This window comes from Cetorhinus maximus, chromosome 9 (assembly GCF_964194155.1).
Source record: "Cetorhinus maximus chromosome 9, sCetMax3.hap1.1, whole genome shotgun sequence".
Taxonomy (NCBI): Eukaryota; Metazoa; Chordata; class Chondrichthyes; order Lamniformes; family Cetorhinidae; genus Cetorhinus; species Cetorhinus maximus.
Genome location: NC_135887.1, coordinates 126,434,226 through 126,457,433, shown reverse-complemented (window position 1 = coordinate 126,457,433; position 23,208 = coordinate 126,434,226). Strand labels below are relative to the sequence as shown.

Genomic DNA, 23,208 nt, shown 5'->3' with positions numbered 1-23,208 from the left:
TAAAGTCAGCTGTAAATTACTCAATGAAGCGTTGGTGGATCCCCAACCTGGAAAGAGTTAAAGGATTACTTCGAGTTTACACTGGTGTAGATGCTTATCCTTCACATGAGCTGTAATCCTAATCCAATGTGCCTGTTCTGTTCTCACATCCCTCTTTCTTTGAACCACTTATCTAATCTATTCTAACAGAAACGGGGGTTTGTGCGCTTTTTGAGTAACTTGCCTTGTTTTTATTGAATGACTACTTTATTGAAAGATTATTTTTGATGTGCAAAGGATTCATTAGCAATTCTTGTGCAGCTCTGTTTGGATTCTGATTGAAGAGAATGTACCCATAGCCTTTACATACCTGCAGCCCTTCCCTAACTGCCTCGAGCAGGTAAGGGATGATGGAATAATTCCACAAGTCTGTGAACCAAACCCTTGAGCCATCAACGTCCATTGGACAGGACAGGAACAGTCGAGGACCTTAACAATTAGAAATTAAATTAAAATGGCTTATTAGGGCTTTCACTGATATATTGAACAAAACCCATTAATCTCCAAGAAAAACATGTAACTGCGAGTTCTAATGTCACCATTCTTCCTCATTGAAAACTGAATTGATGCCAAAGTGAAGTTAACAGTATAAAGGCTGATTTTGTCAGCCCCCTTCATTTTTTACTCATTCCTGGGACATATGCACTTCTGTGTTTATTTATTGCCCATTCCGAATTGCCCTTGATAAGGTGATCATGGTCTTCTACCTCAATCTGTGCCGTTCATGTGGTGAAGGTGTTTCCAGTGCTGTTTGATAGGGTGCGCAAGGATTTTGACATAGCAACAATAGACAAACGATGATATATGTTCAGGTTGGAATGGTGCGTGATTTGGAGGAGAACTTTCATGTGGTGACGTTCCCATGCATCTGCTACCCTTGTCCTTCTAGGTGGTAGGGGCCATGGTTTGGAAGATACTGTCTAGGAAGCCTTGACGAATTTCTGCAGTACATCCTATAGACAGCACAGACTGAAGCATGGTATGCAGATGATGGAAGGAGTACGCTGGTAGGTGGGGTTGCCAATCAAGCGGATTGCTTTGTCTTAGATTGGTGCCATGTTTCTTGAGCTTTTCCTCTAAGTGTGCTGCATCATGTTTCTTATGCTGTGCCATTTAAATGGTCCAGCTGCAGCCCACCTGACACACCATCCTTTGAGAACTGGATTGAACATTCGTGGTGGGGCCCAGAAAATCCAGCTGAAGTGCTCGAGGCCTGGTTGATTGGATATCTCCGGCTCTCAATGGAGACAGTCAGCCAGAAAGTCTGAAATCCCTAAACCTTCAGATCTTGGGCCTACTCCAGAATGTACCTCCCCTCCTCAGCCCAGCCCACCCCACACAACGTGTGTCTGAGGGTTAGACATCATTGGCTTTTTTTGGTTGTGTCTGTGTTTGAGCATCCAAGACATATAGAGGAAGAAGGTACTCTGAATATTTAAATATTAGAAGCCTAATACTCTGGAGACATGGGTTCAAATCCCACCCTGGCAGCTTATAGAATTTAACTTCATTAATATATGTGAAATGTAAAGCTAGTCTCAAAAATGGCAACTATCATTGATTGTTGTTCAAACCCATCTGGTGCATTAACATCCTTTAGGGAAGGAAATTTGCCATCCTTACTCAGTCTAGCCTACATGTGACTCCAGACCCACAGTGGTTGACTATTAACTGTGCTCTGAAAGGGCCTTGCAAAGCACTCTGTTCAAGGGCAATTAGAGATGGGCAACAAATGCTGGTGGTCTTGCTAGTAACGCCCACTGCCACATGTAGGCCAGACCAAATAACGATGGCGGTTTCCTCCCTTAAAGGGCATCAGTGAACCTGATTGGGTTTTTACGACAGTGGACGACAGCTTCGTGGTCACCATTACTGAGGCTAGCGTTCAATTTCTGATTTTATCAATTGAATTAAAACTCCACCAGCTGCCTTGGTGGGATTTGAACCCATGTCCCCAGAACAATAGCCTGATCTGCTGGATCACTAGACCAGCGACAGTATCACTAGACCACCCTCTTGCCCCCTTTGTTTAAAAGCAATGTGAGCACTTTGCTAATTCTATGATGGGGATAATTACCAATGGTGACGTCAGATGAGCTGTGAGCTTCCAGGAACCTGTTCAAGTGGTGCCAGACTTTGGGGATCCAGTCAATTATCCTGACTAACTCAGTGTTTCTCGTTCTGGTACTGATCTCAGTTTCTATCAGTTTCCGTCGAAGGTAGCGACCCAAGAAGCCTTTGACTGGCTCGGTATGGTTAGCACAAAGAACCCACCTGCAACGAAGAAAAAAAAATGTACATCATCCGAAGTTCAACAGACATCGTGTTCTTGATGGGGCTATGACATTTAATTAGCCAGAGTTTTCAGTTTTCAATTTGCCGTGATTGGTATTAAATAGTCAAATTCTGCCCTTCACTTCCTGGTCCCCGAATGTCTAATCCCAGTTTTATAGTGACAGCATTTTGCCGGGAAACACACTGCCAGAGCTTTGGAGCATTGGTCAAGCGCATGTCAATAACCACATGCGAGACGAGGCACAAGAGCCACATGCAACCCAAGGAAGCATGTTGCAAGAATAGGCCATGTGACATATCAAGATCATTCCTTCCCCAGACCATGTGCAATCTGACCCATCATTGAATTTGTTTAATGTTCATCTCCTGAACTGAAGCTTTACACAAATAATCACTGATTCTCCAAGAAAAATGCCAGAATATTTCTATATCGCAAGCATAACTAATGCCTTCACAGAATTGCACATTTAAACAATGTACTGTATTTGCCAATGTCATGGAGAGGAACCATGCATTTTGTGCTCCCAAATCCTTGAAGCGATGAGTTTCCAATCTCAACAACAGCAACTTGCATTGAGAGAAGCACATTCTATGAAAAGATGGAAGAAAAGGTACTGTCATTCCAGACTCCACACCTCAGAATATAATTTCAGCTTTTGGAATTTTTTTTTTTGTTGAAAATGCTGTGCTTGAGAGCACATGTGTGGGAGCCCATGCCAGAATGTGTGAGAGCTCATGTGAGTGTGTGCATATGTGCACATGTGGGGGTGTGTGTTTAAACATATGTGGAGCCATGCGTGGGAGTATGCGTCGGGGTGTGTGTGTGTGAGTATGTGTGCATTTGTGAGAACGTGTGTTTATGTGAGGGAGCATGTGTGTGTGCTTGTGTGTGTGCGTGTGTGTGTGTGTGTCAGTGTGTGTGAGCATGGGACTATGTGTGGGAGTGTGTGCATAGATCAGCACATGTGGGAGTGTGCATGGACAAGAGAGATAACAATGCGCCATTTCAAACATATTATGTATTCAAGCCCATAATTCTCTAAATGCCGATATCTAATATGTGCTTCACTTTGGATCCCTTACATAAAAGTGCATTTAATCGTCAATGGATAAATGTACACATGGTTAAATGCTGAGCCATGCAGAATAATGAGGGAGCAGGCTAAATCTTGAGTCTGTGAACAATTTGCTAACTTAGGGCTTTAGCTGCTCAGGTCGCCTTCCTGCTAACAAGAAGTCGATGAGATTGTGTACCTATGGATGGCAATCGGATAAAGTTATCATTTACTACAAAGGGAGGCCTCGATAAGATGTTATCTTAATAAGAGCCAAAGAGTCAAATGTTAAAAGGCGTTGATCTTAATGAGAGCTTGTTTTAAAAATCTGAGAGTTGATGTACAATGGGTGCACTTAACATAAGAAAACTAGTTGGAACCTTAACAAAACTGAAACAAGTTCCAGTAAGGAGGAGGTCCAGACGTTACCTGAAGTTATGATGAAGTTGGAGGTTAGGAGTGGAAGATGTAGCCTGGTTCATTGTGCCAATGATATAAGGGCTGGAAAATAAATTGTCAAATGTTAATAAATATTTGCAGAACCGTTTGAATTCAGTTGAAAAATTCTGGAATAGGGAAAAAGCAGGCATCAGTTAAAGTGATCTTGAGTTGTCTTAAAGGAAAACTCAACTGGTTCACTAATATCCCTTACGGAAGGTCTGGCCTATAAGTGACATCTGTTCCACACCAACGTGTGACTCTTAGCTGCCCTCTGACGTGGGCACATGACCAGCAAGCCACTCCATTGTATTAAACTGCTGAGACTTTCGCCACACAGACTGCAGCAACTCAAGAGTAAGGCCCACCACCACATTCTCAGTGTATAGAACAACAAAAGGTACAAATGCAGGCTTCCCAATGATGTCCGACTGAGAACGAGTCAGAAAAAAAAACGAGATCCCGTCTTCACCTCAGCCGGCCTTAAAATTTAAAATTTCCCGTGGCGTTATTTGAAAAATGAGTGGTGAGTTCTCTGCTGTCCCGAGTAAAATTTCTCTCTCGAGCAACAGGTTAACTGATTATGTAACGCACTTGTTGTTTGTGGCTCCCTTGCTGGGCGCTGCAGCGTTTCCTACACAACAACAGTGGCTACGTTTGAAAAGTATTTTATTGGGTGCGAAGCGCTTTGGGACATCCTAAGCTCATAAAAGCTGCCCTTTAAATTCAAGCTCTTTCTTCTCTTGACTGAAGTATTTCTTCGGCGGACGAGAGCTCTCGAATGGTTCAATCGTCAGCCTGTAACGGTAGAGGGCTGGATTTTACAATCTGCAGCAGGGTGAGAGAGGCCGAACAGAAAGTGAGTGGTCCTCTCGCTCCCGCCCGCCCCACCGTTTCACATCGCAGAATCAAGAGCCGGATAGCCAATTAGCGGTCGCCCGGCAGGAAGGCGGCCAATTAGAGATACAAAACTGGGGGGAACTCCAGGCCCAATCGGGAGACCAGGCCAGGGCGTCATGTGGCAGAGGGATTTACGCCACAAAAAGAGCAAGTCAGTCACAGCTACAAATTTAAAAGGTCCCCCTGCTCTCCGAATCACTCTCTGCTTTTTGTTGAAGGCTCAAAGAGGTCGAAAAGTTAACTGAAAAATCATGGGGACTCCTCCAGCTTCACCGGCTACAAGCAGCCACGCTCCCGTTGGAAGACCTTCGGTTTGTCATACCTGCCGGAAATTGCTCACAAACCTTTTCACGTCTGACACCTGAATAATGTGGCAGGCAACGGAAAATTCCATACAATCGGGTCTTTAACAAGCTCAATAGCTTGTTAATTGGCGATTTTAAAATGGCGAGCGGGTTTCCGATGTTTGTGTCTGCTCGCCTTGCATAATATCGGGAGGCTGGCGCGATGACATCGTATTACCACCCCGACCCCATCATGCTGCACCTTTTGTTTGCGCCGGGGGTGTGGTGGGCGGGTTGGGGCAGTGGGACCTGCCCAATTTGCAGCCGTAAGATCCAGCCCTAAGGTTTTATTCTTGTTTTGTTGACTTTCATCTCTCTTGCTCAGTGCAATACCATCTGGGGTACTCGTAGGCACTACATATAGATTTCTTTAACTCTGGGGTGGGAGAATGAAAATCAACCAATTGTTCCACTCCTGATTGCTTTCCAGATAACTACACTAGAAGCTGTGCAAGCAGGGACAGGCTGGCTTATGATACATTGCTGACATTCACCGGCTAGACATGTAAATGAATCATGCAGGCAAAGTACTGGAAAGCTTCCAGCACTGGTGGTATTGCGCTTCAGCATGCATCATCACTCGTAGCTGAACAGGAGACAACAAGAGTCTTGAACCAAGATAAATAAGGCCATTACCATTTATGGTACTTGCAGTTCAAAAGGCCATTGAAGATCTCTCCAAGGGAACCAACATGATGCAAATTGTCCAAGATGATCACACTAGGCATATCCACTGCATTGGTCTCACTGTTGCACTGATCTGCAAGGTTTGAAAGATACTGACGCAGCTCCTGAAAAACAAGAGTGGCTTGGATCATTCTGTGCACTCACACATCCACATGCTGCACAGCTGATGATCGATGCTTGTAACACAAGAACCAGAGTTTGGTTTGCTCAGTTTCATAGATATGATAATGTTATTTGCTAAGTTAATATTTTCCTCAAGATGAACTAAGGCATCCACAATTTATTATGAACACAATGATAGGTAACTGCAGTCCACAGGATCTTTTGAGTCACCACCAGCTACAAATTTTGACTCCGGTACCTTATAGATAAAGTAATAACGGTATAAGAAAAATACTACCCCAGTACAATATGCAGGAAGCACTTAAACACTGCAACAAATGTGACAAGGAGTCACAAATTTATAGACTGTTAAACTTTATAATTTCATCACAGTTTTAAATAGGCGACATGGATTTATGGTCCTTGGCATATGACTTGCATACAGTTTATCTGGCTTATAAACAGAAATGTGCAATGATCGTATTGTGCTACACTGGTTGTTTAAAATTTATACACTGTAAAATCTGCAAAACACTTAGGTGGTAGGTTTTATATATCCATGAGAGACCTCCCACAAAGATGGAAAATTAATAGCTTGTCTAGAGTCACGGGGTTAATCCGTGCACTGTACTAAGTTAACTGATCCCATCCCACAAGGCAGCAGACTGAAAACAGTGTGTGAGGGATGATGAAAAAGTAGCTGTGCTTGTTGCTCCTGTTTGTTATCCAACACCACTAGGTGCTCACCAGGTGAGGACAGGATCGGTTGGGCTGAGACACTCTCTTCCCAGATAGTCAAATGACCAGCCAGTGCAGATAGTCAGAGTCCGGACTTGACTAAGAGCTGCTTGGCAACTATGCTAATGAATCATTGCCCCATTTCTTTCTTCAGTAGATAAAAAGGGAAACAATTTGCATGCACTAGCGTAGGTACAAGGCTGGCAGCAGTAATTAACATTCTGGTAAACACGGTAGTTAGGAGGATGACCTTACCAGAAATGCTGCTAATGTTTCCACCAATGCATGGGATGCCTTTGGATTATACCTTTCTGGTGTTCAATTTATAAAAAGGATGCAACAGCACTGGTGAAGGTGAAAAAAAAGGATGCCAGAACTGTGAGGTTCGATCTATCAGGAAAGGCTGAACAGGTTGGACTCTCTTCTCTAAAATACAAAAGTCTTCAGGGTGACCTAATACAGGTCTGTAAAATCATTAATTATTTTGATAGGACAGTCGCAGAGAAGATGTTTCCACTTTGGAGGGGTCCAAAATGAAGGGCCATAAATAAAAAATAGTCACTAATTAACTGAATGAAGAATTTAAGATAAATATTTTTGCCTAGCCAGTAGTTAGAATGTGGAACTTGCTATCACAGGGAGTAGTTGAGGTATATCTTGGAGAAATGGTGGAGTAGCGGTAATGTTACTGGAGTAGTAATCCAGAGGTCCAGGCTAATGCTGTGGGGACATGGGTTCAAATCCCACCACGGAAGCTGTTGTTTTATTTTGTAAAAACCCATCTGCTTCACTAATGTGCTTTAGGGAAGGAAATCTGCTATCTTTACCCAGACTGGCCTACACGCGACTCCAAATCCACAGCAATGTGGTTGACACATAGCTGCTCTCAGAAATGACCTAGCAATCCACTCAGGTCAAGGGCAACTTGGGATGAGTAACAAATACTAGCCTTGGCAGCAATGCCCACATCCCATGAAAGAATTTTTAAAAAAGCACAGGTGCCTTGAAGGCTTATGTGGAACACGAACATCAGTACAGACCTGTTGGGCTGAATGGCCTATTTCTGTACTGTAGATTCTACCTAACCAGCAACATCCATTACATCACCCTCACTCTAAACGACATGCAGCCGGCCAAGTATTAGACCAAACCTGCTTTCTCACCTTGCTTGATTTGTGATCCACATTAAAGGTGGCGATGACTCCATCTGTCAATTCCCTGCCTTCCCTGAGCACCATGTACTCAGCAAGCCGATTGGCCAGGTAGGTTTTCCCAGTGCCGCTTGGCCCTGACAGAATGATGCGGCGGTGGTCGGTCAGCAGGGAGACATAACGCTGCAGCATCGGCTTTGGGATTAGTGTCTCAAACACGAGGGAATCTAAACTGTGTTCCGACAGGCCTGAGGGACAGAGCAGAACTGACAAGTGTTAAAAGAAAGGATAGGACTGAGGATGCTTTCTTTTTCTAAAAACAGTACTGCAATATTTCATTTATTCACCTTTATCCATTTCACTTCTGCGATTCTGTGATTCATGGTTTTGGAACTTGGGCTGACTTACTCTGTTAAATATTGGTTCCATGACATTTTCTCAGACTTAACCTGAGAAGCTTGTTGAATTATAATTTTGAAATAGAAAACAGCATTTAAAGGAAGTCGAAACACCTATACGGACATATGTGTGAGATAATAGACTAAATTTTACCAGCCTTTTGATGATGGGCTGGGAGGTGGCAAAGCTGTCAAAATAGTATGGGAAGGTACGGGGTGACATGCCCCACACATTCCTGCCACCTGCTGTCTTGCCAGCGGTGGGAAAAATGGCAGGAGAGTTACCTGCACAGGAACCAATTGAGCCTGTCACCATGTGGGGAAGCTACACAGCAGGCTCCATGGGGAGCCTCCTTTTTGGGCACTCTTTGGTCCAGTGAGGGACCTGCTGCCAGCTACGGCCCCCCGTCACGACAATCGAGTGGCCTGTCACCGAAGGGCCCTCAGCCGGCAGGTGTATTCCCTGGCGAAGGCCACCGCTGGCAGTGATGCCGCTGAGCTGTCGGCCCTCTGACTGACCTGCAGCACCTGAGGAAGGCTGAGTCGCCGAACTTCACAGGGGTGGTAGCCACTTAATTGGCTGCCGTCGGCAAAATGTGGCCCCGGGTCTAGCCGCCTGCCAAAGTACAGGTACTCCTGCTCTCGGCCCTGGAGGCGGGAATTCTGCCAGCTCAGGAAAATTGCAGCCAAAGTTATACTCATCACACATGTGGAATACAGGGTACACTGAGGCCAACAGCTATTCTGCTTCTTCTTCAAATGTCCTAATTGTTTCTGATGATTCTGTTTATGCAGCACATTCAGATAATAATGCTATTCTACTCTTTTGTAATGCTAGAATAAAGCATAACAACTTCTTTGGCATCCATCTCCCTTCCCCTCTACCCCGCCTTCTCTCCCTTCCCCCTCCTGATGACAAGGACTGACCCAAAGTTTGGTCCTATAGGTTCAGACAACACTTTGTGCTTTGTCCTTGGCCTATTCCTCCCCTGTGGGCACAGTGAGCACTACCAGCTTAACTGGCCAATGCAATCGGATCACAACCAATCCCCAACTCACCTCAGTGGAGGTACTTGCCCATGCATTTACCACCAAGGGTAACTGGACAGTAGTTATGCTCATGGTTCCCGCTCACTTGCGCACTGAGCCTCAGTGGAACACGGATTAGAAATTAAACCGGGGTATGTCACATTTGTATTGCCCAGTACCCACAACCTAGAGTGCATTACCCAGGATAGCATTGGAGGGCCGCTTAGTAGGATACAATGTAAATCTACAGATTCTAGCAGAGGAGAAGGATACAAATCTTTAAACAAAAATATAAATGAGTAAAATCAAGAGGGATTGAAGAAGTTGAGCATTGATTTTTCTCACCTAATGGTTGATAATGGACTCCCTCTGCTGGTTGTGTTGGGCATTAACATACTATTGTACCGATGAGTTTTATGCTTATAACTAGTCAAACAATTGGTCTATGTGACGAGTGTGGTAACTTGCATTAACATTCGAACATTCAATTTATGCCCAATCTTAATATACATTGCACACCTTCAACTTGGTTTGATTGCTGTGCCTGAGCTTCCAACTTGTACTAAATCTCCCAACATTGTAACAACATTTGAAATGTTACATAGCTACGTTGTTATGATCTATAATTCACTGCCTCAAAGAGGAATGGGTCCAAATTCAGTAATAACTTTCAAAAGGCAATTGGATAAATACTTGAAATGGAAAAATTTGCAAGGCTATGTGAAAAGTGGCAGGGATGGGGGTATGTGGAACTAATTGACTAGTTCTTCGATGAAAGGGCTGGCATGCATGATGGACTGAATGGACTCCTTCTGTGCTCCAAACGTCAGATATAATGTTTCATAGAGCCCACAGCACAGAAGCTGTTGAGAGCTGCCCAATTTTCCTGAAATGGCGCAACTGGCAAATTAAGCTAAAATTTACATCAAAATTTACACTAATTTTCTCACTGTGTTGAAAAAAAATTCCTGAAAATCTCTGTTAGAAAACACTGGACATACTGACATAAAATAAGCATCAATAAGTAGGTCTGAGGAAAGCAACAAACTTATCTCTTATGAAAATTTAAAATATTTAATTTAAGCTGGAAGTCTTGGAACCATCATTCATGCACATTAGGCACAGTGTGATTAAGAAAACACAGCTGTTAGTTTTTCCAGTGTATAGACATTCTGATGCATTCAAATGTACAGAAAATACACTGTCGGTCTCAGTGGAGAAAATTGTTTTTAAAATTGCCTAAGAAAGTTACCATAAAACATCAGAAATAGGATCAAGTCCTGTGGTGTCTAAAATTTTACATGTAAATTTATACCCTGTTCCAAACTGACATTAATTTCAGAGAAGATTATGTGATCTGCATTTTTATTTGTGAGCAATCAGTCCATGACAAGGAGCAGCGGAAGGAGTCTGCATAAAAGGTTAAGGAAATTTCAGCTAAAAAGCACAAATCACCTATGACCATGTTTCTCGATCTTTTACATGGAAAATCAGCATTATGTTGTACTTAGACTGTACTATACACTTTAATGCTTTATTATTGTTTCGACACAGGCTTTCAGGAAATTCTTACATGCTTGAATCTATCAAACTGAGGGATATTTATTATAGTGTTTGGAACTACAATTGCCTGCGGAATGGTGTAGTAATGTTCAATATAATCAGCAGGGGATGTCAGGAATACGATGTCAAATAGCTCTGGGGTGGCTAATCTTCTCTGTTCCCGTGCTTATCAGTGAAATCAGTAGCTTGTAGTCACAAAGCTATTTGGCATTTGTCTGTCAGATAAGGCTGAGCACAGAGTATGTAGAAACAATAATTCTATGGGTTAAGTTTTGCCTCCATTTCCGATTTCCAAAATTCCACATTTAAAAATCAAGTAGAAACCTACACAATGAGTAATGTTCATACCTTTCAGTGACATTGTGACTGTGTTGCTTTCTCCTACCAAATAGCCGCAGGGTAACAGTTCGGGTGTATCTATATTATTGGTGCGTCTGATGTCTCCTATGCTGTAGCCCAGCACACTGTCTGAGTTTAGGCCCAACTGGCTCACTGGATCCACATGGATAATGTATTCCTGTGAAAGGCAGGGTCATTAGGTTAAACTAAAATATCTTAAATTCCAAACTAGAGCAGGAAACTAGAATTTCATATTGGGATTGATTATTATGTTTGAATTGATAAAATGCAGGAACTTTGAAGAGTCAGGGAAAATGATTTACTTAGATAATGTAACAAAAAGCATTGTCCAATTATTTCATTTTAAAGCACAACCATACTTTTCAGATTGGGGTCTTCTGCTAAACACTTCTGTTTCATACAAAATTTTAAATATAAACTCCCGTGGTTTCCTGTGCCACTCTCCTTCCATAATAAGAACATCGGTTTTCTTTATTAGTAACAATAGTAATGACAAAGAACGAGTGTAATTTTAATTCATAGTCTTTTCTAAGTTGGCAACAACTCAGGTTTCCCAAAAAAAGTTTACATGAACGGACACCAATGAGAATGAGAGCAAATTCAGCTGTGATGCCCCCCCCAAAGGTCAAATAGCCTGATGACACTAACAGAAGAGGTGTCGGAGGGTGGTCAGTGAGGAAACAGCACATTGAGGAGAGGAAGGAAGAAAATTAAGGCAAAAATGAAAAGGGGGGAAACCATAAAGTGAACGGAAATTTCAAAGCACTGTTATGATGTAAAGTTACTAATAAAGGTCTGGTAACTTCTATTGCAAAGGAGTCATTATCTTAAAGAGCTGCTCCATGTTTTGCTTAATGCCTATAATGACCCTCTTCCTCAACCGCTGAACGCGTGGTGACACATTCGAATCTTATTTTCCTCAATTGGGCCTTCCTTACCTTAAACAGACGCCGCACGACACCATCCAAGACATCCCACTTTGTCTTACCACTGACCCCAATGCAGCCAACTATGTACTGGCGGATCCGAGATTCCTGTGGTGAAGTAAGAAATAGATCAGTATTTTCTGGAGTAATGTAATCCAGTAGTAATGATTATTGAACTGATGAAACTAAAGGCATGGATTTTAGCTTCAAAGAAGAGGATTTTACCAGCATCAAAATCAGGAAAACCTGAATTCACTGGTCATTTATTTTTCTGCTCATAAAGAATGGCTAAAAGAAAAAAAAAATTCATGGAGTTCTGTGTCAGCATTAAACATATTCAAATGCCAAGTAAACTTATCTTTATTCTGTCCAACAATGTGCTGTAATCCCAATTCTAACCTAATACACGATGAACTGGCAAAACTAGGCAAACAGAGCGCAGCCGACTAACTGAGTGAAGACTTGGGGTTTGGTGAGAGGGGAGTTTTAAGTTTTAATTTTGTTTTTAAATCTTCCTCTTAAAATCTAATCTAGTCTGTAATTAGCAGTAACTGTAAAGTACTGTGTAAGCAGGCTACGTTCTTTCTTTCTTGCAGTTTAGATAGGGTAAACTCACTCTCAGCTGTAGGAGCTGAGTAGTTAATTAGCCAACTGGTTGAATCTGGTTACTGTAGCCCCACTTCAGCTGACTATAAATCCATGGTTCTTCAGTGCAGCCTTGGCAAATGGAGTGCAGCTGACTAACTGAGTGAAGACTTGGAGTTTGGTGAGGGGAGTTTGATGAAGGGGGGGGAGAAGGAGTTGTTAGTTTCCCCTTTCTATTTTTTGCATGCCATAGAAATTGGTTCTTGCTCTACTACAGGAGCTAGCTGTCTGGTGAGTATCTGGTAAGTGGGTAAGTTTTATTCTATCCCTAAGGTTTAAAATAGTACACAATTTGGTGGTAAACTTAATAAAATATATAAGAATGCAACATAAATAAGTGATTAATATAATGAAGTTATTATTTAAAACAAGAATGGCAGGACAGGTGATGTGTCAAGGCTGCAGCATGTGGGTGCTCCTGGGCAACACTGTGACCAGGGCAAATACATCTGTAGTAAGTGTTTGCAGCTTGAGGAGTTTCAGCTCAGAGTCATTGAGCTGGAGGCTGAGCTGCAGACTCTGCGACATATCAGGGAGGAGGAAAGTTACCTGGATGCCTTATACCAGGAGGCAGTCACGCCACTTAGGATAGGGTCTTCTGATTTGGTCAGTGGCCAGGGACAGGAGACTGTGACTGTGAGTGAGGCAGGTAAGGGGAGCCAGAGGGCAAGAGTATGAGCCTTGGCAATTGTCCAACAGGTCTCTCAGCCCATGTGGATGAGAGTGGGGGCTACAGAGTGGATGAGCAAATTGACCATGGCACCATGGGACAGGAAGCCATCCAAGCAGGGGGGAGCAAAAAGAAATGTAGTGGTAGTAGGGGGATTGACATTGTTCTCTGTAACAAAGAGTGAGAGTCCAGGCGGCTTTGTTGCCTGCCCAGTGCCAGGGTTCAGGACATCTGCTCAAGGCTGGAGAGGAACTTGCAGCGGGAGGGGGAGGATCCAGTGGTTGTGGTCCATACTGGCACCAATGACATAGGCAGGATGAGGAAGTAGGCTCTGCATAGTCAGTATGATGAGCTAGGCACCAAGTTAAGAAGCAGAACCTCAAAAGTAATAATTTCTGGATTATTACCTAAGCCACGTGCAAATTGGCATAGGGAAAAATAAGATTGGAGAACTGAATGCGTGGCTCAAAGACTGGTGTAGGAGAAGTGGATTCTGGTTCGTGGGGCACTGGCACCAGTATTGGGGAAAGTGGGATCTGCATGTTGGGACGGGTCAACGCCTGAACCGTGCTGGGGCTGGTGTCCTCACGAGGCCACCTTCCCAGGGAAGTAGAGAGGGTTATAAACTGAATGGGGGCAAGGGATCAAATTTGAGAAGATGTTGTAAACCAAAGAGTAGAGACAAAGCAAGAGAGACAGGTATTAATATGGGAAGCAATAAACAGACTGTGACAGGAAGGGACAGAGAGTACAAATCTAAGAGTAAATCAGCAGAGAAGGCTAGAGGCTACAAGAAGAGTAAAAGGACAAAACTAAAGGTTCTGTATCTAAACATACGTAGCATTTGAAATGAAACAGATGAACTGATCGCACAAATTGAGATAAATAAGTACAATCTGATAGCCAATACAGAGACATAGCTGCAGGATGACATAGATTGGGGCCTGAATATTGAAGGGTATGTGACATTTAGGAAAGACAGGAGGTTGGGAAAAGGTGGCTCTGTTAATTAATGATGGTATTAGCACATTAGAGAGGGAAGACCTAAGTTGAGCATGCCTACCGACAATAAAGAGGCCTATAAAGGCCCTTAAGCAGGTAATTAAGTTGAATGTTTTGCTGCCCTGTCCAACCTTACGGTTAGCGGGTGGGCGAGTAGGCCAGGCGGCCTTTGCGTTTTTACCAAACCTCATCCACGGGCTGGATGAGGTTTCCAACAGTGAATAAAAAAAATAAATGTTCTTTTAAACTCATTTTTAACATGTCCCTCTTCATGTGAGTCACATGTGGGGACATGTTTATTATTTGTTGATTCTTCAGTTTTCATTTTAAAAATCTTCAGCTTCCTGAGGCAGCTCTGTGCCTTCAGGGAGCTTTCAGTGAGCGCTCCCCCTGCGCAAGTGCAAACTTCAGCGCTCGAGCTCCTCCCGCCCCCCCACCCCAGCAACTGAGGCTCTCAGTGTGCCTTTCACGCTGGCTGGCTGTTAATTGGCTAGTGAGCGTGAAAGCGTGGTTGGGGCCCGATCCTGGGTGGTGGACCATTTCGCGGCCACTCCCGTGCCTGCCCACCTGACGAGGGGAAAGTTCTGCCCATAGACTGGAAAATTCAGGTGGGCAAAGGTAGCGCAGATGAGGAGTTCATCGAATGTTCTCGGGATAGTTTCTTGGAACAGCACGTTCTGGAGCCAACCAGAGAGCAGGCTATACTTGACCTGGTATTGAGCAACGAGATAGGATTAATTGATGACCACCTAGTGAAGGCACTCCTAGGTAGCAGCGGTCATAATATGATTGGATTTTACATTCATTTTGAGGGAGAAATGAGTGCGTCCAAGACTAGTATTTTAAACATAAATAAGGGCAATTATAAGGGCACGAAATCGGAGCTAACTAAAGTGAACTGGCAAATGAGGTTAAGGGATATGTCAGTAGAAGTTCAGTGGCAGACATTTAAAGGGATATTTTAGAATACACAGAATAGATACTTTCCAATGAGAAAGAAAAATTCCTAGGGGAGGGCCCACCATCCGTGGTTAACTAAAAAAGTTAAAGGCAGTATCAAACTTAAAGAAAAAGCGTATAATTGCACAAAGATAGATAGCAGTGCAGAAGATTGGAAAGAATACAAAGAACAGCAAAGAATGAATGGAAAGTAGGGAGTTGACAGATGAATTAAACAGGTATTTTGCTTCGGTCTTCACCATAGAGGACACAAGGAACATCACGGAAATAGCTGTAAATCAGGAAACAGAAAGGAGGGAGGAACTTTGGAAAATTACAATCACCAGGGAAGTGGTATTGAGCAAACTGTTGGGGATGCGGGCTAACCAATCCCAGGTCCAGATGGACTTCACCCTAAGGTCTTGAAAGAAGTGGCTAGTGAGATAGTTGCTGCATTGGTTTTAATTTTCCAAAATTCCCTAGATTTGGGGGAGGTTCCATTAGATCAGGAAATAGCAAATGTAACTCCTTTAGTCAAAAAGGGAGGGAGACAGAAAGCAGGAAACTATAGGCCAATTAGCCTAACATCTGTCATAGGGAAAATGTTAGAAGCTATTATTAAAGATGCCATAGCAGGGCACTTAGAAAAAATTATGGCAATCAGGCAGAGTCAACGTGGTTTTGTAAAGGGAACTCGTGTTTAATCAATTTATTGGCGTTCTTTGAAGGAGTCACATGTGCTGTGGATAAAGGGGTCCTTTAAAGGGATAAAGACAAATGGATGTACAAAAGCTCATGGTGTAGGGGGTAAAACATTAGCATGGATAGAAGATCGGTTAGCTAATGAGAAGCAGAGATTGGCATAAATAGATCTTTTTCTGGTTGGGAGGATGTGATGAATGGTGTGCCACAGGGATCAGTGCTGGGGCCTCAACATTTTACAATTTATATAAATGACTTGGATGAAGGGACTGAAGGAATGGTTGCTAAATTTGCTGATGACACAAAGATAGGTAGGAAAGTAAATTGTGAAGAGGATATAAGAAGGCTACAAAGTAACATAGATAGGTTAAGTGAGTAGACAAAGATCTGGCAAATGGAGTATAATGTGGGCAAATGTGAAATCATTCATTTTGGCAGGAAGAGTGAAAAAGGTTATTATCTAAATGGTGAGAGATTGAGGAGCCCTGAGACTCAGAGGGATCTGGGTGTCCTAGTGCATGAATCACAAAAGATTAGTATGCAGGTACAGCAGGTAATAAAGTTAACAGAATGTTATCCTTTATTGTGAAGGGAATTGATTATAAAAGTAGGGAGGTTATGCTTCAGTTGTACAGGATATTGGTGAGACCACATCTGGAGTATTGTGTACAGTGCTGGTCTCCTTATTTAAAGAAAGATATAAATGATTTAGAAGCAGTTCAGAGAAGGTTTACTAGACTGATACCAGGAATGGGCGGGTTGTCTTATGAGGAAAGGCTGGACAGGTTAGGCTTGTATCCACTGAAGTTTAGAAGAGTAACAGGTGACTTAATTAAAACCTTTAAGATACTGAGGGGTCTTGACAGGGTGGATGTGGAGAGGATGTTTCCTCTTGTGGGAGAATCTAGAACTAGGGGTCACTGTTTAAAAATAAGGAGTCGCTCATTTAAGACAGAGATGAGGAGAAATTTTTTCTCTCAGAGGGTTGAGTGTTTTTGGAACTCTCTTCCTCAAAAGGCGGTGGAAGCAGAATCTTTACATTTTTAAGGCAGAGCTAGATAGATGCTTGATTAACAAGGGGGTGAAAGATTATCGGGGACAGGCAGGAATGTGGGTTGAGGTTACATTCAGATCAGTCATGATCTTATTGAATGGCAGGCTGGAGGGGCCGAGTGGCCTACTCCTGTTCCTAATTCGTATGAATCAGGATAACATTCCTATTTCCCACACCAACTATCCTTTGGTTTACAAAAACATAAGAAATAGGAGCAGGAGTAGGCCATTCAGCCCATCAAGCCTGATCCGCCAGTCAATAAGATCATGGTTGATCTGATTGTGGCCTTAACTCCACTTTCCTGTTTGCTCCCATCTCATAACCCTTTACTCCGTTGTTGCTGCAAACTCTCACTCAGCTTTGAATATATTCAATGACCCAGCCTCCGCTGCTTTCTCTGGAAGGGAATTCCCCAGACTAACAGCCCTCAACTCCTCCTCATCTCCATCCTAAATGGGCGACCCCGTATTTTTAAACTGTGCCCCCTAGTTCTAGATTCCTCCATGGGAAGAAATATCCTCTCAGCATCCATCCTGTCAAGCCCCCTCAGAATCTTACGCGTTTCAATAAAATCACCTCTCATTCCTCTAAACTCCAATGAGTATAGGCCCAACTTGCTCAACCTTTTCTCATAACACAACACTTTCATTCCAGGAATCAGCCTTGTGAACCTTCTCTGAACTGCTTCCAATGCAAGTATATCTTTCCTTAAGTAAGGAGACCGAAAATGCACACAGTACTCCAGGTTGTCTCACCCATGTCCTGTACAGTCATAGCAAGACTTCCCTACTTTTATACTCCACCCCCCTTGCAATAAAAGCTTCACCAAGTAACACTGAGCTGATTATGCTGCCAGCTCCATGCTGTGGCCCAATTTTTTTCAATTTGTTCATGGGATGTAAGCATCACTGGCAAGGCCAACATTGTTCCCTAGCGCTAATTGCCCTTGAGAAAGTGGTGGTGCACCACCTTTCTTGAACTGCTGCAGTCCATGTGGTGTAGGTACACCCACAGTGCTGTTAGGAAGGGATTTCCAGGATTTTCACCCAGTGACAGTGAAGGAATGGCAATATATTTCCAAGTCCAGGGTGGTGTGTTGCTTGAAGAGGAACTTGCAGGTGGTAGTGTCCCTGTGCATCTGCTAGGGGGTAGGGTCGCGGATGTGGAAAAAGTTGTCAAAGATGGCTTGGCAAGTTGTTTCAATGCATCTTCTAGATGGTACACACTGCTGCCACTGTACGTTGGTGGTGGAGGGAGTGAATGCTTAAGGTGGTGATTGGAGTGCTGATCAAGTGGAATGCTTTGTCTTGATTGGTGTCAAGCTTCCTCTTGAGGGTTGCACTCACCCAGGCAAGTGGAGAGTATTCCATGACACTCCTAACTTGTGCCTTGTAGATGGTGGACAGGCTTTTGGGGAGTCAAGAGGTGAGTTACTTGCCACAGAATTCCCAGCCTCTGACCTGCTCCTGTATCCACAATATTTATATGGCTGGTCCAGTTTAGTTTCTGGTCAATGATAACCTCTAGGATGATGATGGTAAAGATTAATATCACATAAGTGGGAAAATAAAAATGACAAGTGCACATGCTGAAGTAACACTTAACAATTGGCACATACTGAAGGTCTACAAAGAATTTCGTGCCGCTAAAGTGCTCAGCTTGAGCACAGCATTGTGATGGTTATGGTTCTGGACAAGCAACCTAAAGGTCATGGGTTCAAATGCCAACCTGGCACATTGTGAGTTTGAATTTAATTAAATTGGTAACATGTGAACAGGCACCAAAAAAATAAATGACCTTGGAAATAGATTCTTGTAAGAATTCAGCCTGTTCAGTAATATCCTTCAGAGAAGCTAAGTTGCCATCCCTATCCTGTCTAGTCAAAATATGACTCTAGTCACACATTAAATGATTATCTTTTAATGCCTTCTGAAGTGATCTAGCAAGAAACTCCATGAGTGCAGCACATATTTCTGTCTTGGCTTCCAATGCTTTTGGGAGCTGAATTCTCCCAAATAGTGATGTGTCACACCCCAGCTGCATATTATCAGGAGCATTTTCAACCGTGGAGTTGGCTGCCTTCAACATACCTCCTTCCATCTCATCTCCTCTTGCAAGCGGACTACAATCTTTACGTGCCTGCCTTCTTTGCGAGCCGAGCCGTCTGCATTGTCATCAAGTAGCATATCTGCTCAACAATAACATCAATTAGAAATGGAAGTGTGGGAAGACAACAGTGAACGTGAATACCCTGCTGGCTCAGACAATGACCTCTCTGTTTCTGATCTCAACTCAATGCAAGTTGAACTGCATTTACAGTGTCAAAATTCACTGCTTAGCTTTGTCAGCCTGGGCTAAACGATTCTGACTTCAATGACGAGTGCGGAATTGTGATGATATGATGGCACTCAAGCAATGCTGCCCTACAGCAATGCATTTAAAAGGATGGAAAGTTAAATAGTAATTCAACCAAATTTACAGTCTTAGCCAGAATGTTAAAACTGAGACCTACAATGTGTCCATCATTGGATATGCAATGAGTACACTCGTTATCCATATTTCAGGTGCAAATATAGCAATAGGAGTTGACTATTTCAGAGTGGCATACCAAGGCTGGTGGACTCGGTCAGGTTAAGGCTGTGCTGGGAAAGGCCGAGTGACTGACGAGGGGACGAAGAGATGGAAAGCTGGGACTGGGCCCTACTGCAGTTGCCTTGGGTTTCAGACTTCAACCGGTCATTCTCAGCCTTCAGCTTTTCAATTTCAGTCTAGAAGAGAAAAGGATTTAAATATTAAAGCAAGCCAGGCATTTTTTAAAGCACTGTGTAACCGTGCAAAAGACCTGATGTTAAGCAAACACCCTTGTTTCACACTTGTAGTAGTGCACACTAGAAGCATTTTACAAGACAGGTTAAACAGAAAAAAGACTTGCATTTATATAGTGATTTTCACAACCATCCTATGTCGCACAGCACTTTACAGCTAATGCAATTTTTTAAAGTGTAGTCACTGTTGTAGTTTAGGAAGTACAACAGCCATTATGTGCACAGCAAGCTCCCACAAACAACAATAGGATAATGACCATATAATCCGTTTTTATATGTTGATTGAGGGATAAATATTGGACACCAACACCAGGCATAACTCCCCTGCTCTTCTCTGAAATAGTGTCACAGGATCTTTTACATCCACTCAAGCAGAGAGATAGGGCCTCTGCTTAATGTCTCAATCGAAAGACAGCACCTTCAAAAGCTCCCTCAATACTGCACTGGAGTATCAACCTTGATTTTAGTGCTCAAGCCCTTAATTGAGACTTGAACCTAGAACCTTGTAACTCAGAGGCAAAAGTGCTACCCACTGAGCCGCAGTGACAATATCATTGTTTACCACTAACGTTTTTTTATTTATTCACAGGATGTGGGCTTCGCTGAATGGGCCAACATTTATTGCCCAACCCTAGTTGCCCCTGAGAAGGTAGTGGTGAGCTGCCTTCTTGAACCACGACAGTCCATCTGGTGTAGGTACACCCACAGTGCTGCTAGGAAGGGAGTTCCAGGATTTTAACCCAGTGACAGTGAAGGAACGACGATATATTTCCAAGTCAGGATGGTGAGTGACTCGGAGGGGAACTTTCAGGCAGTGGTGTTCCCATCCATCTGCTGCCCTTGTCCTTCTAGATGGTATAGGTTGTGAGTTTGGAAGGTGCTGTTTAAAGAGCCTTGGTGAATTCCTGCAGTGCATCTTGTAGATGGTACATACTGCTACTACTGTGCGTCAGTGGTGGAGGGAGTGAATATTTGTGGTTGTGGTGCTAATCAAGTGGGCTGCTTTGCCCTGGATGGTCTTAACTACTTATTACCAGCTTGTGGGGAGTTATGTAAAGGTTACATCTGAAAAATTGGAATCTGAACAACACAGATGAGCACAGCACCCCAAATCATTACTAGGTTTACATGTGGGGAAAGATAATGACCGGTTAGCATTGCCATTAATTTTAAATGTTGCACAGGGAGATCTGGAATGATACTATAAAATAATGAATATTTCTCAAATGAATTCTATTCAAATAATTGTTTCAAAAGAAATCAAATTGATTTAGTTAATAGGAAACCATGAATAAGTAACATAAACAGTTAAGTTGCTGAGTTTGTATATATTGGCAAATCTTGAAATGTTAAGAAAGAAAATATTTAGTTAAAATCTGAAGTTGTTAGAATGATGGGGTTACACTAATGGATTTACAGATAACACCAGAATGAAGTCCTATCCTCTTTATCCCTTTAACATAAGAACATGAAAAATAGGAGGGCTAGGCCATTCAGCCCCTCAAGCCTGCTCTGCCATTCAATAAGAGCATGGCTGATCTGATTGTGGCCTCAACTCCACTTTCCTGCCTGACTCCCATAAACCCCAACTTCATTAACTTATAAATTCTTATAATTTATCTTGTCATAAGTTTTTATATTGATACAGAAATGCTACTAAATCCTTGAACAATGTCATTTCTTTATGATAGTCACACAAGTAAATACTATTAAGCATCAAACTGTTAATTTGTAAAATGCTGTTGAATGAGTTATGTTAACAGTAGCCCTAGGTTTGCTCTGTATTTATCACATGTGATTAACTTTTAGCAGACTAATTTTCTTGACTAACAACAAATGGTTATTCAACAATAATAAAAACAAAAAACTACTGTGGATGCTGGAAATCCAAAATAAAAACAGAATTACCTGGAAAAACTCAGCAGGTCTGGCAGCATCGGCGGAGAAGAAAAGAGTTGACGTTTCGAGTCCTCATGACCCTTCAGCAGAACTGAGTAAAGTTAGGAGAGGGGTGAAATATAAGCTGGTTTAAGGTGGAGGGTGGGGTGGGGGGAGAGAAGTTGGCGGGGGGGGGTGGGGGGGGGCGGTGTGGTGGTAGTAGGGACAAGCAAGCAGTGATAGGAGCAGATAATCAAAAGATGTCACAGACAAAGGAACAAAGACGTGTTAAAAGTGGTGATATTATCTAAGAGAATGTGTTAATTAAGAATGGATGGCAGGACACTCAGTGAAGCCCAACGCAAACTGGAGGAACAGCACCTCATCTTCCGACTAGGCACTTTACAGCCTTCCGGGCTGAATATTGAATTCAACAACTTTAGATCTTGAACTCCCTCCCCCATCCCCACCCCCTTTCCGTTCCTTTCCCCTCCCTTTTGTTTTTTCCAATAATTTATATAGATTTTTCTTTTCCCACCTATTTCCATTATTTTAAAATCTATACCTGTAATGCCCTGTCAGTCTTTCCACCCCACCCCCACTAGAGCTGTACCTTGTGTGTCCTGCCATCCATTCTTAATTAGCACATTCTCTTAGATAATATCACCACCTTTAACACGTCTTTGTTCCTTTATCTGTGACATCTTTTGATTATCTGCTCCTATCACTGCTTGCTTGTCCCTACTACCACCCCCCCGCCCCCCAACTTCTCTCCCCCCACCCCACCCCCCACCTTAAACCAGCTTATATTTCACCCCTCTCCTAACTTTACTCAGTTTTGCTGAAGGGTCATGAGGACTCGAAACGTCAACTCTTTTCTTTTCCGCCGATGCTGCCAGACCTGCTGAGTTTTTCCAGGTAATTCTGTTTTTGTTTTGGTTATTCATCAATGATTGGTAAACTGTTCAACATGATCCCATGAAAGCAAACCATTTGGAGAGAAATGTAACTTATAAAGTTCCAGATAACTTCGCAAGCCACCAAACCAATGATTCTCTAGATCAATCTTCAATGAGCTCAAAGCATTGATGGGAAGCAATTCTGAGCCCAGAGCTATGACATGTGTCTTAAAATGTCAGGCTCACTCTAGCAATCACTTTGTTTGTGTGCTAGCTCATTTAAACAACAGCAGTACAGATATCTGGTGACAACAGGCATCCCTGTTGTTTTGCATTCCTATGGTGAGTGCTCTTGGCTGGAGAACCAATCTCAATAGCTAACCCAACAAAAAGCAGCTGCAGCAACGTCTGGCCAAACCCAGCCTTCACGGAATAATGGGCTTTCCAAATGTCCTCTGGCCAAACAATTTCACACATGCAGCTCTCGGATAACTGGCTTATAGTAACGACTTCTTTCCACTTGGGAAGTAGCTCTATGCATGAATAGGCAAGAAAGGTTGGCTGATCTA

At 42.9% G+C, this 23,208-nt stretch overlaps 1 protein-coding gene across 3 annotated transcripts in view; it reads right to left on the bottom strand.

Moving 5' to 3' along the window:
- The window catches only part of nav2a (neuron navigator 2a), a 465,240-nt gene that overhangs the window by 5,680 nt on the left and 436,352 nt on the right, over nt 1–23,208 (bottom strand). For all 3 annotated transcript variants that reach the window (XM_078549510.1, XM_078549511.1, XM_078549512.1), the window contains 9 exons: nt 19,646–19,805; nt 19,128–19,225; nt 12,038–12,133; nt 11,088–11,256; nt 7,762–7,997; nt 5,708–5,862; nt 3,819–3,890; nt 2,117–2,313; nt 350–468 (listed from right to left, as the gene is read on the bottom strand). In XM_078549510.1, the coding sequence (XP_078405636.1) occupies nt 350–468; nt 2,117–2,313; nt 3,819–3,890; nt 5,708–5,862; nt 7,762–7,997; nt 11,088–11,256; nt 12,038–12,133; nt 19,128–19,225; nt 19,646–19,805 (1,302 nt within the window). The remainder of the gene's footprint in view (nt 1–349; nt 469–2,116; nt 2,314–3,818; nt 3,891–5,707; nt 5,863–7,761; nt 7,998–11,087; nt 11,257–12,037; nt 12,134–19,127; nt 19,226–19,645; nt 19,806–23,208) is intronic.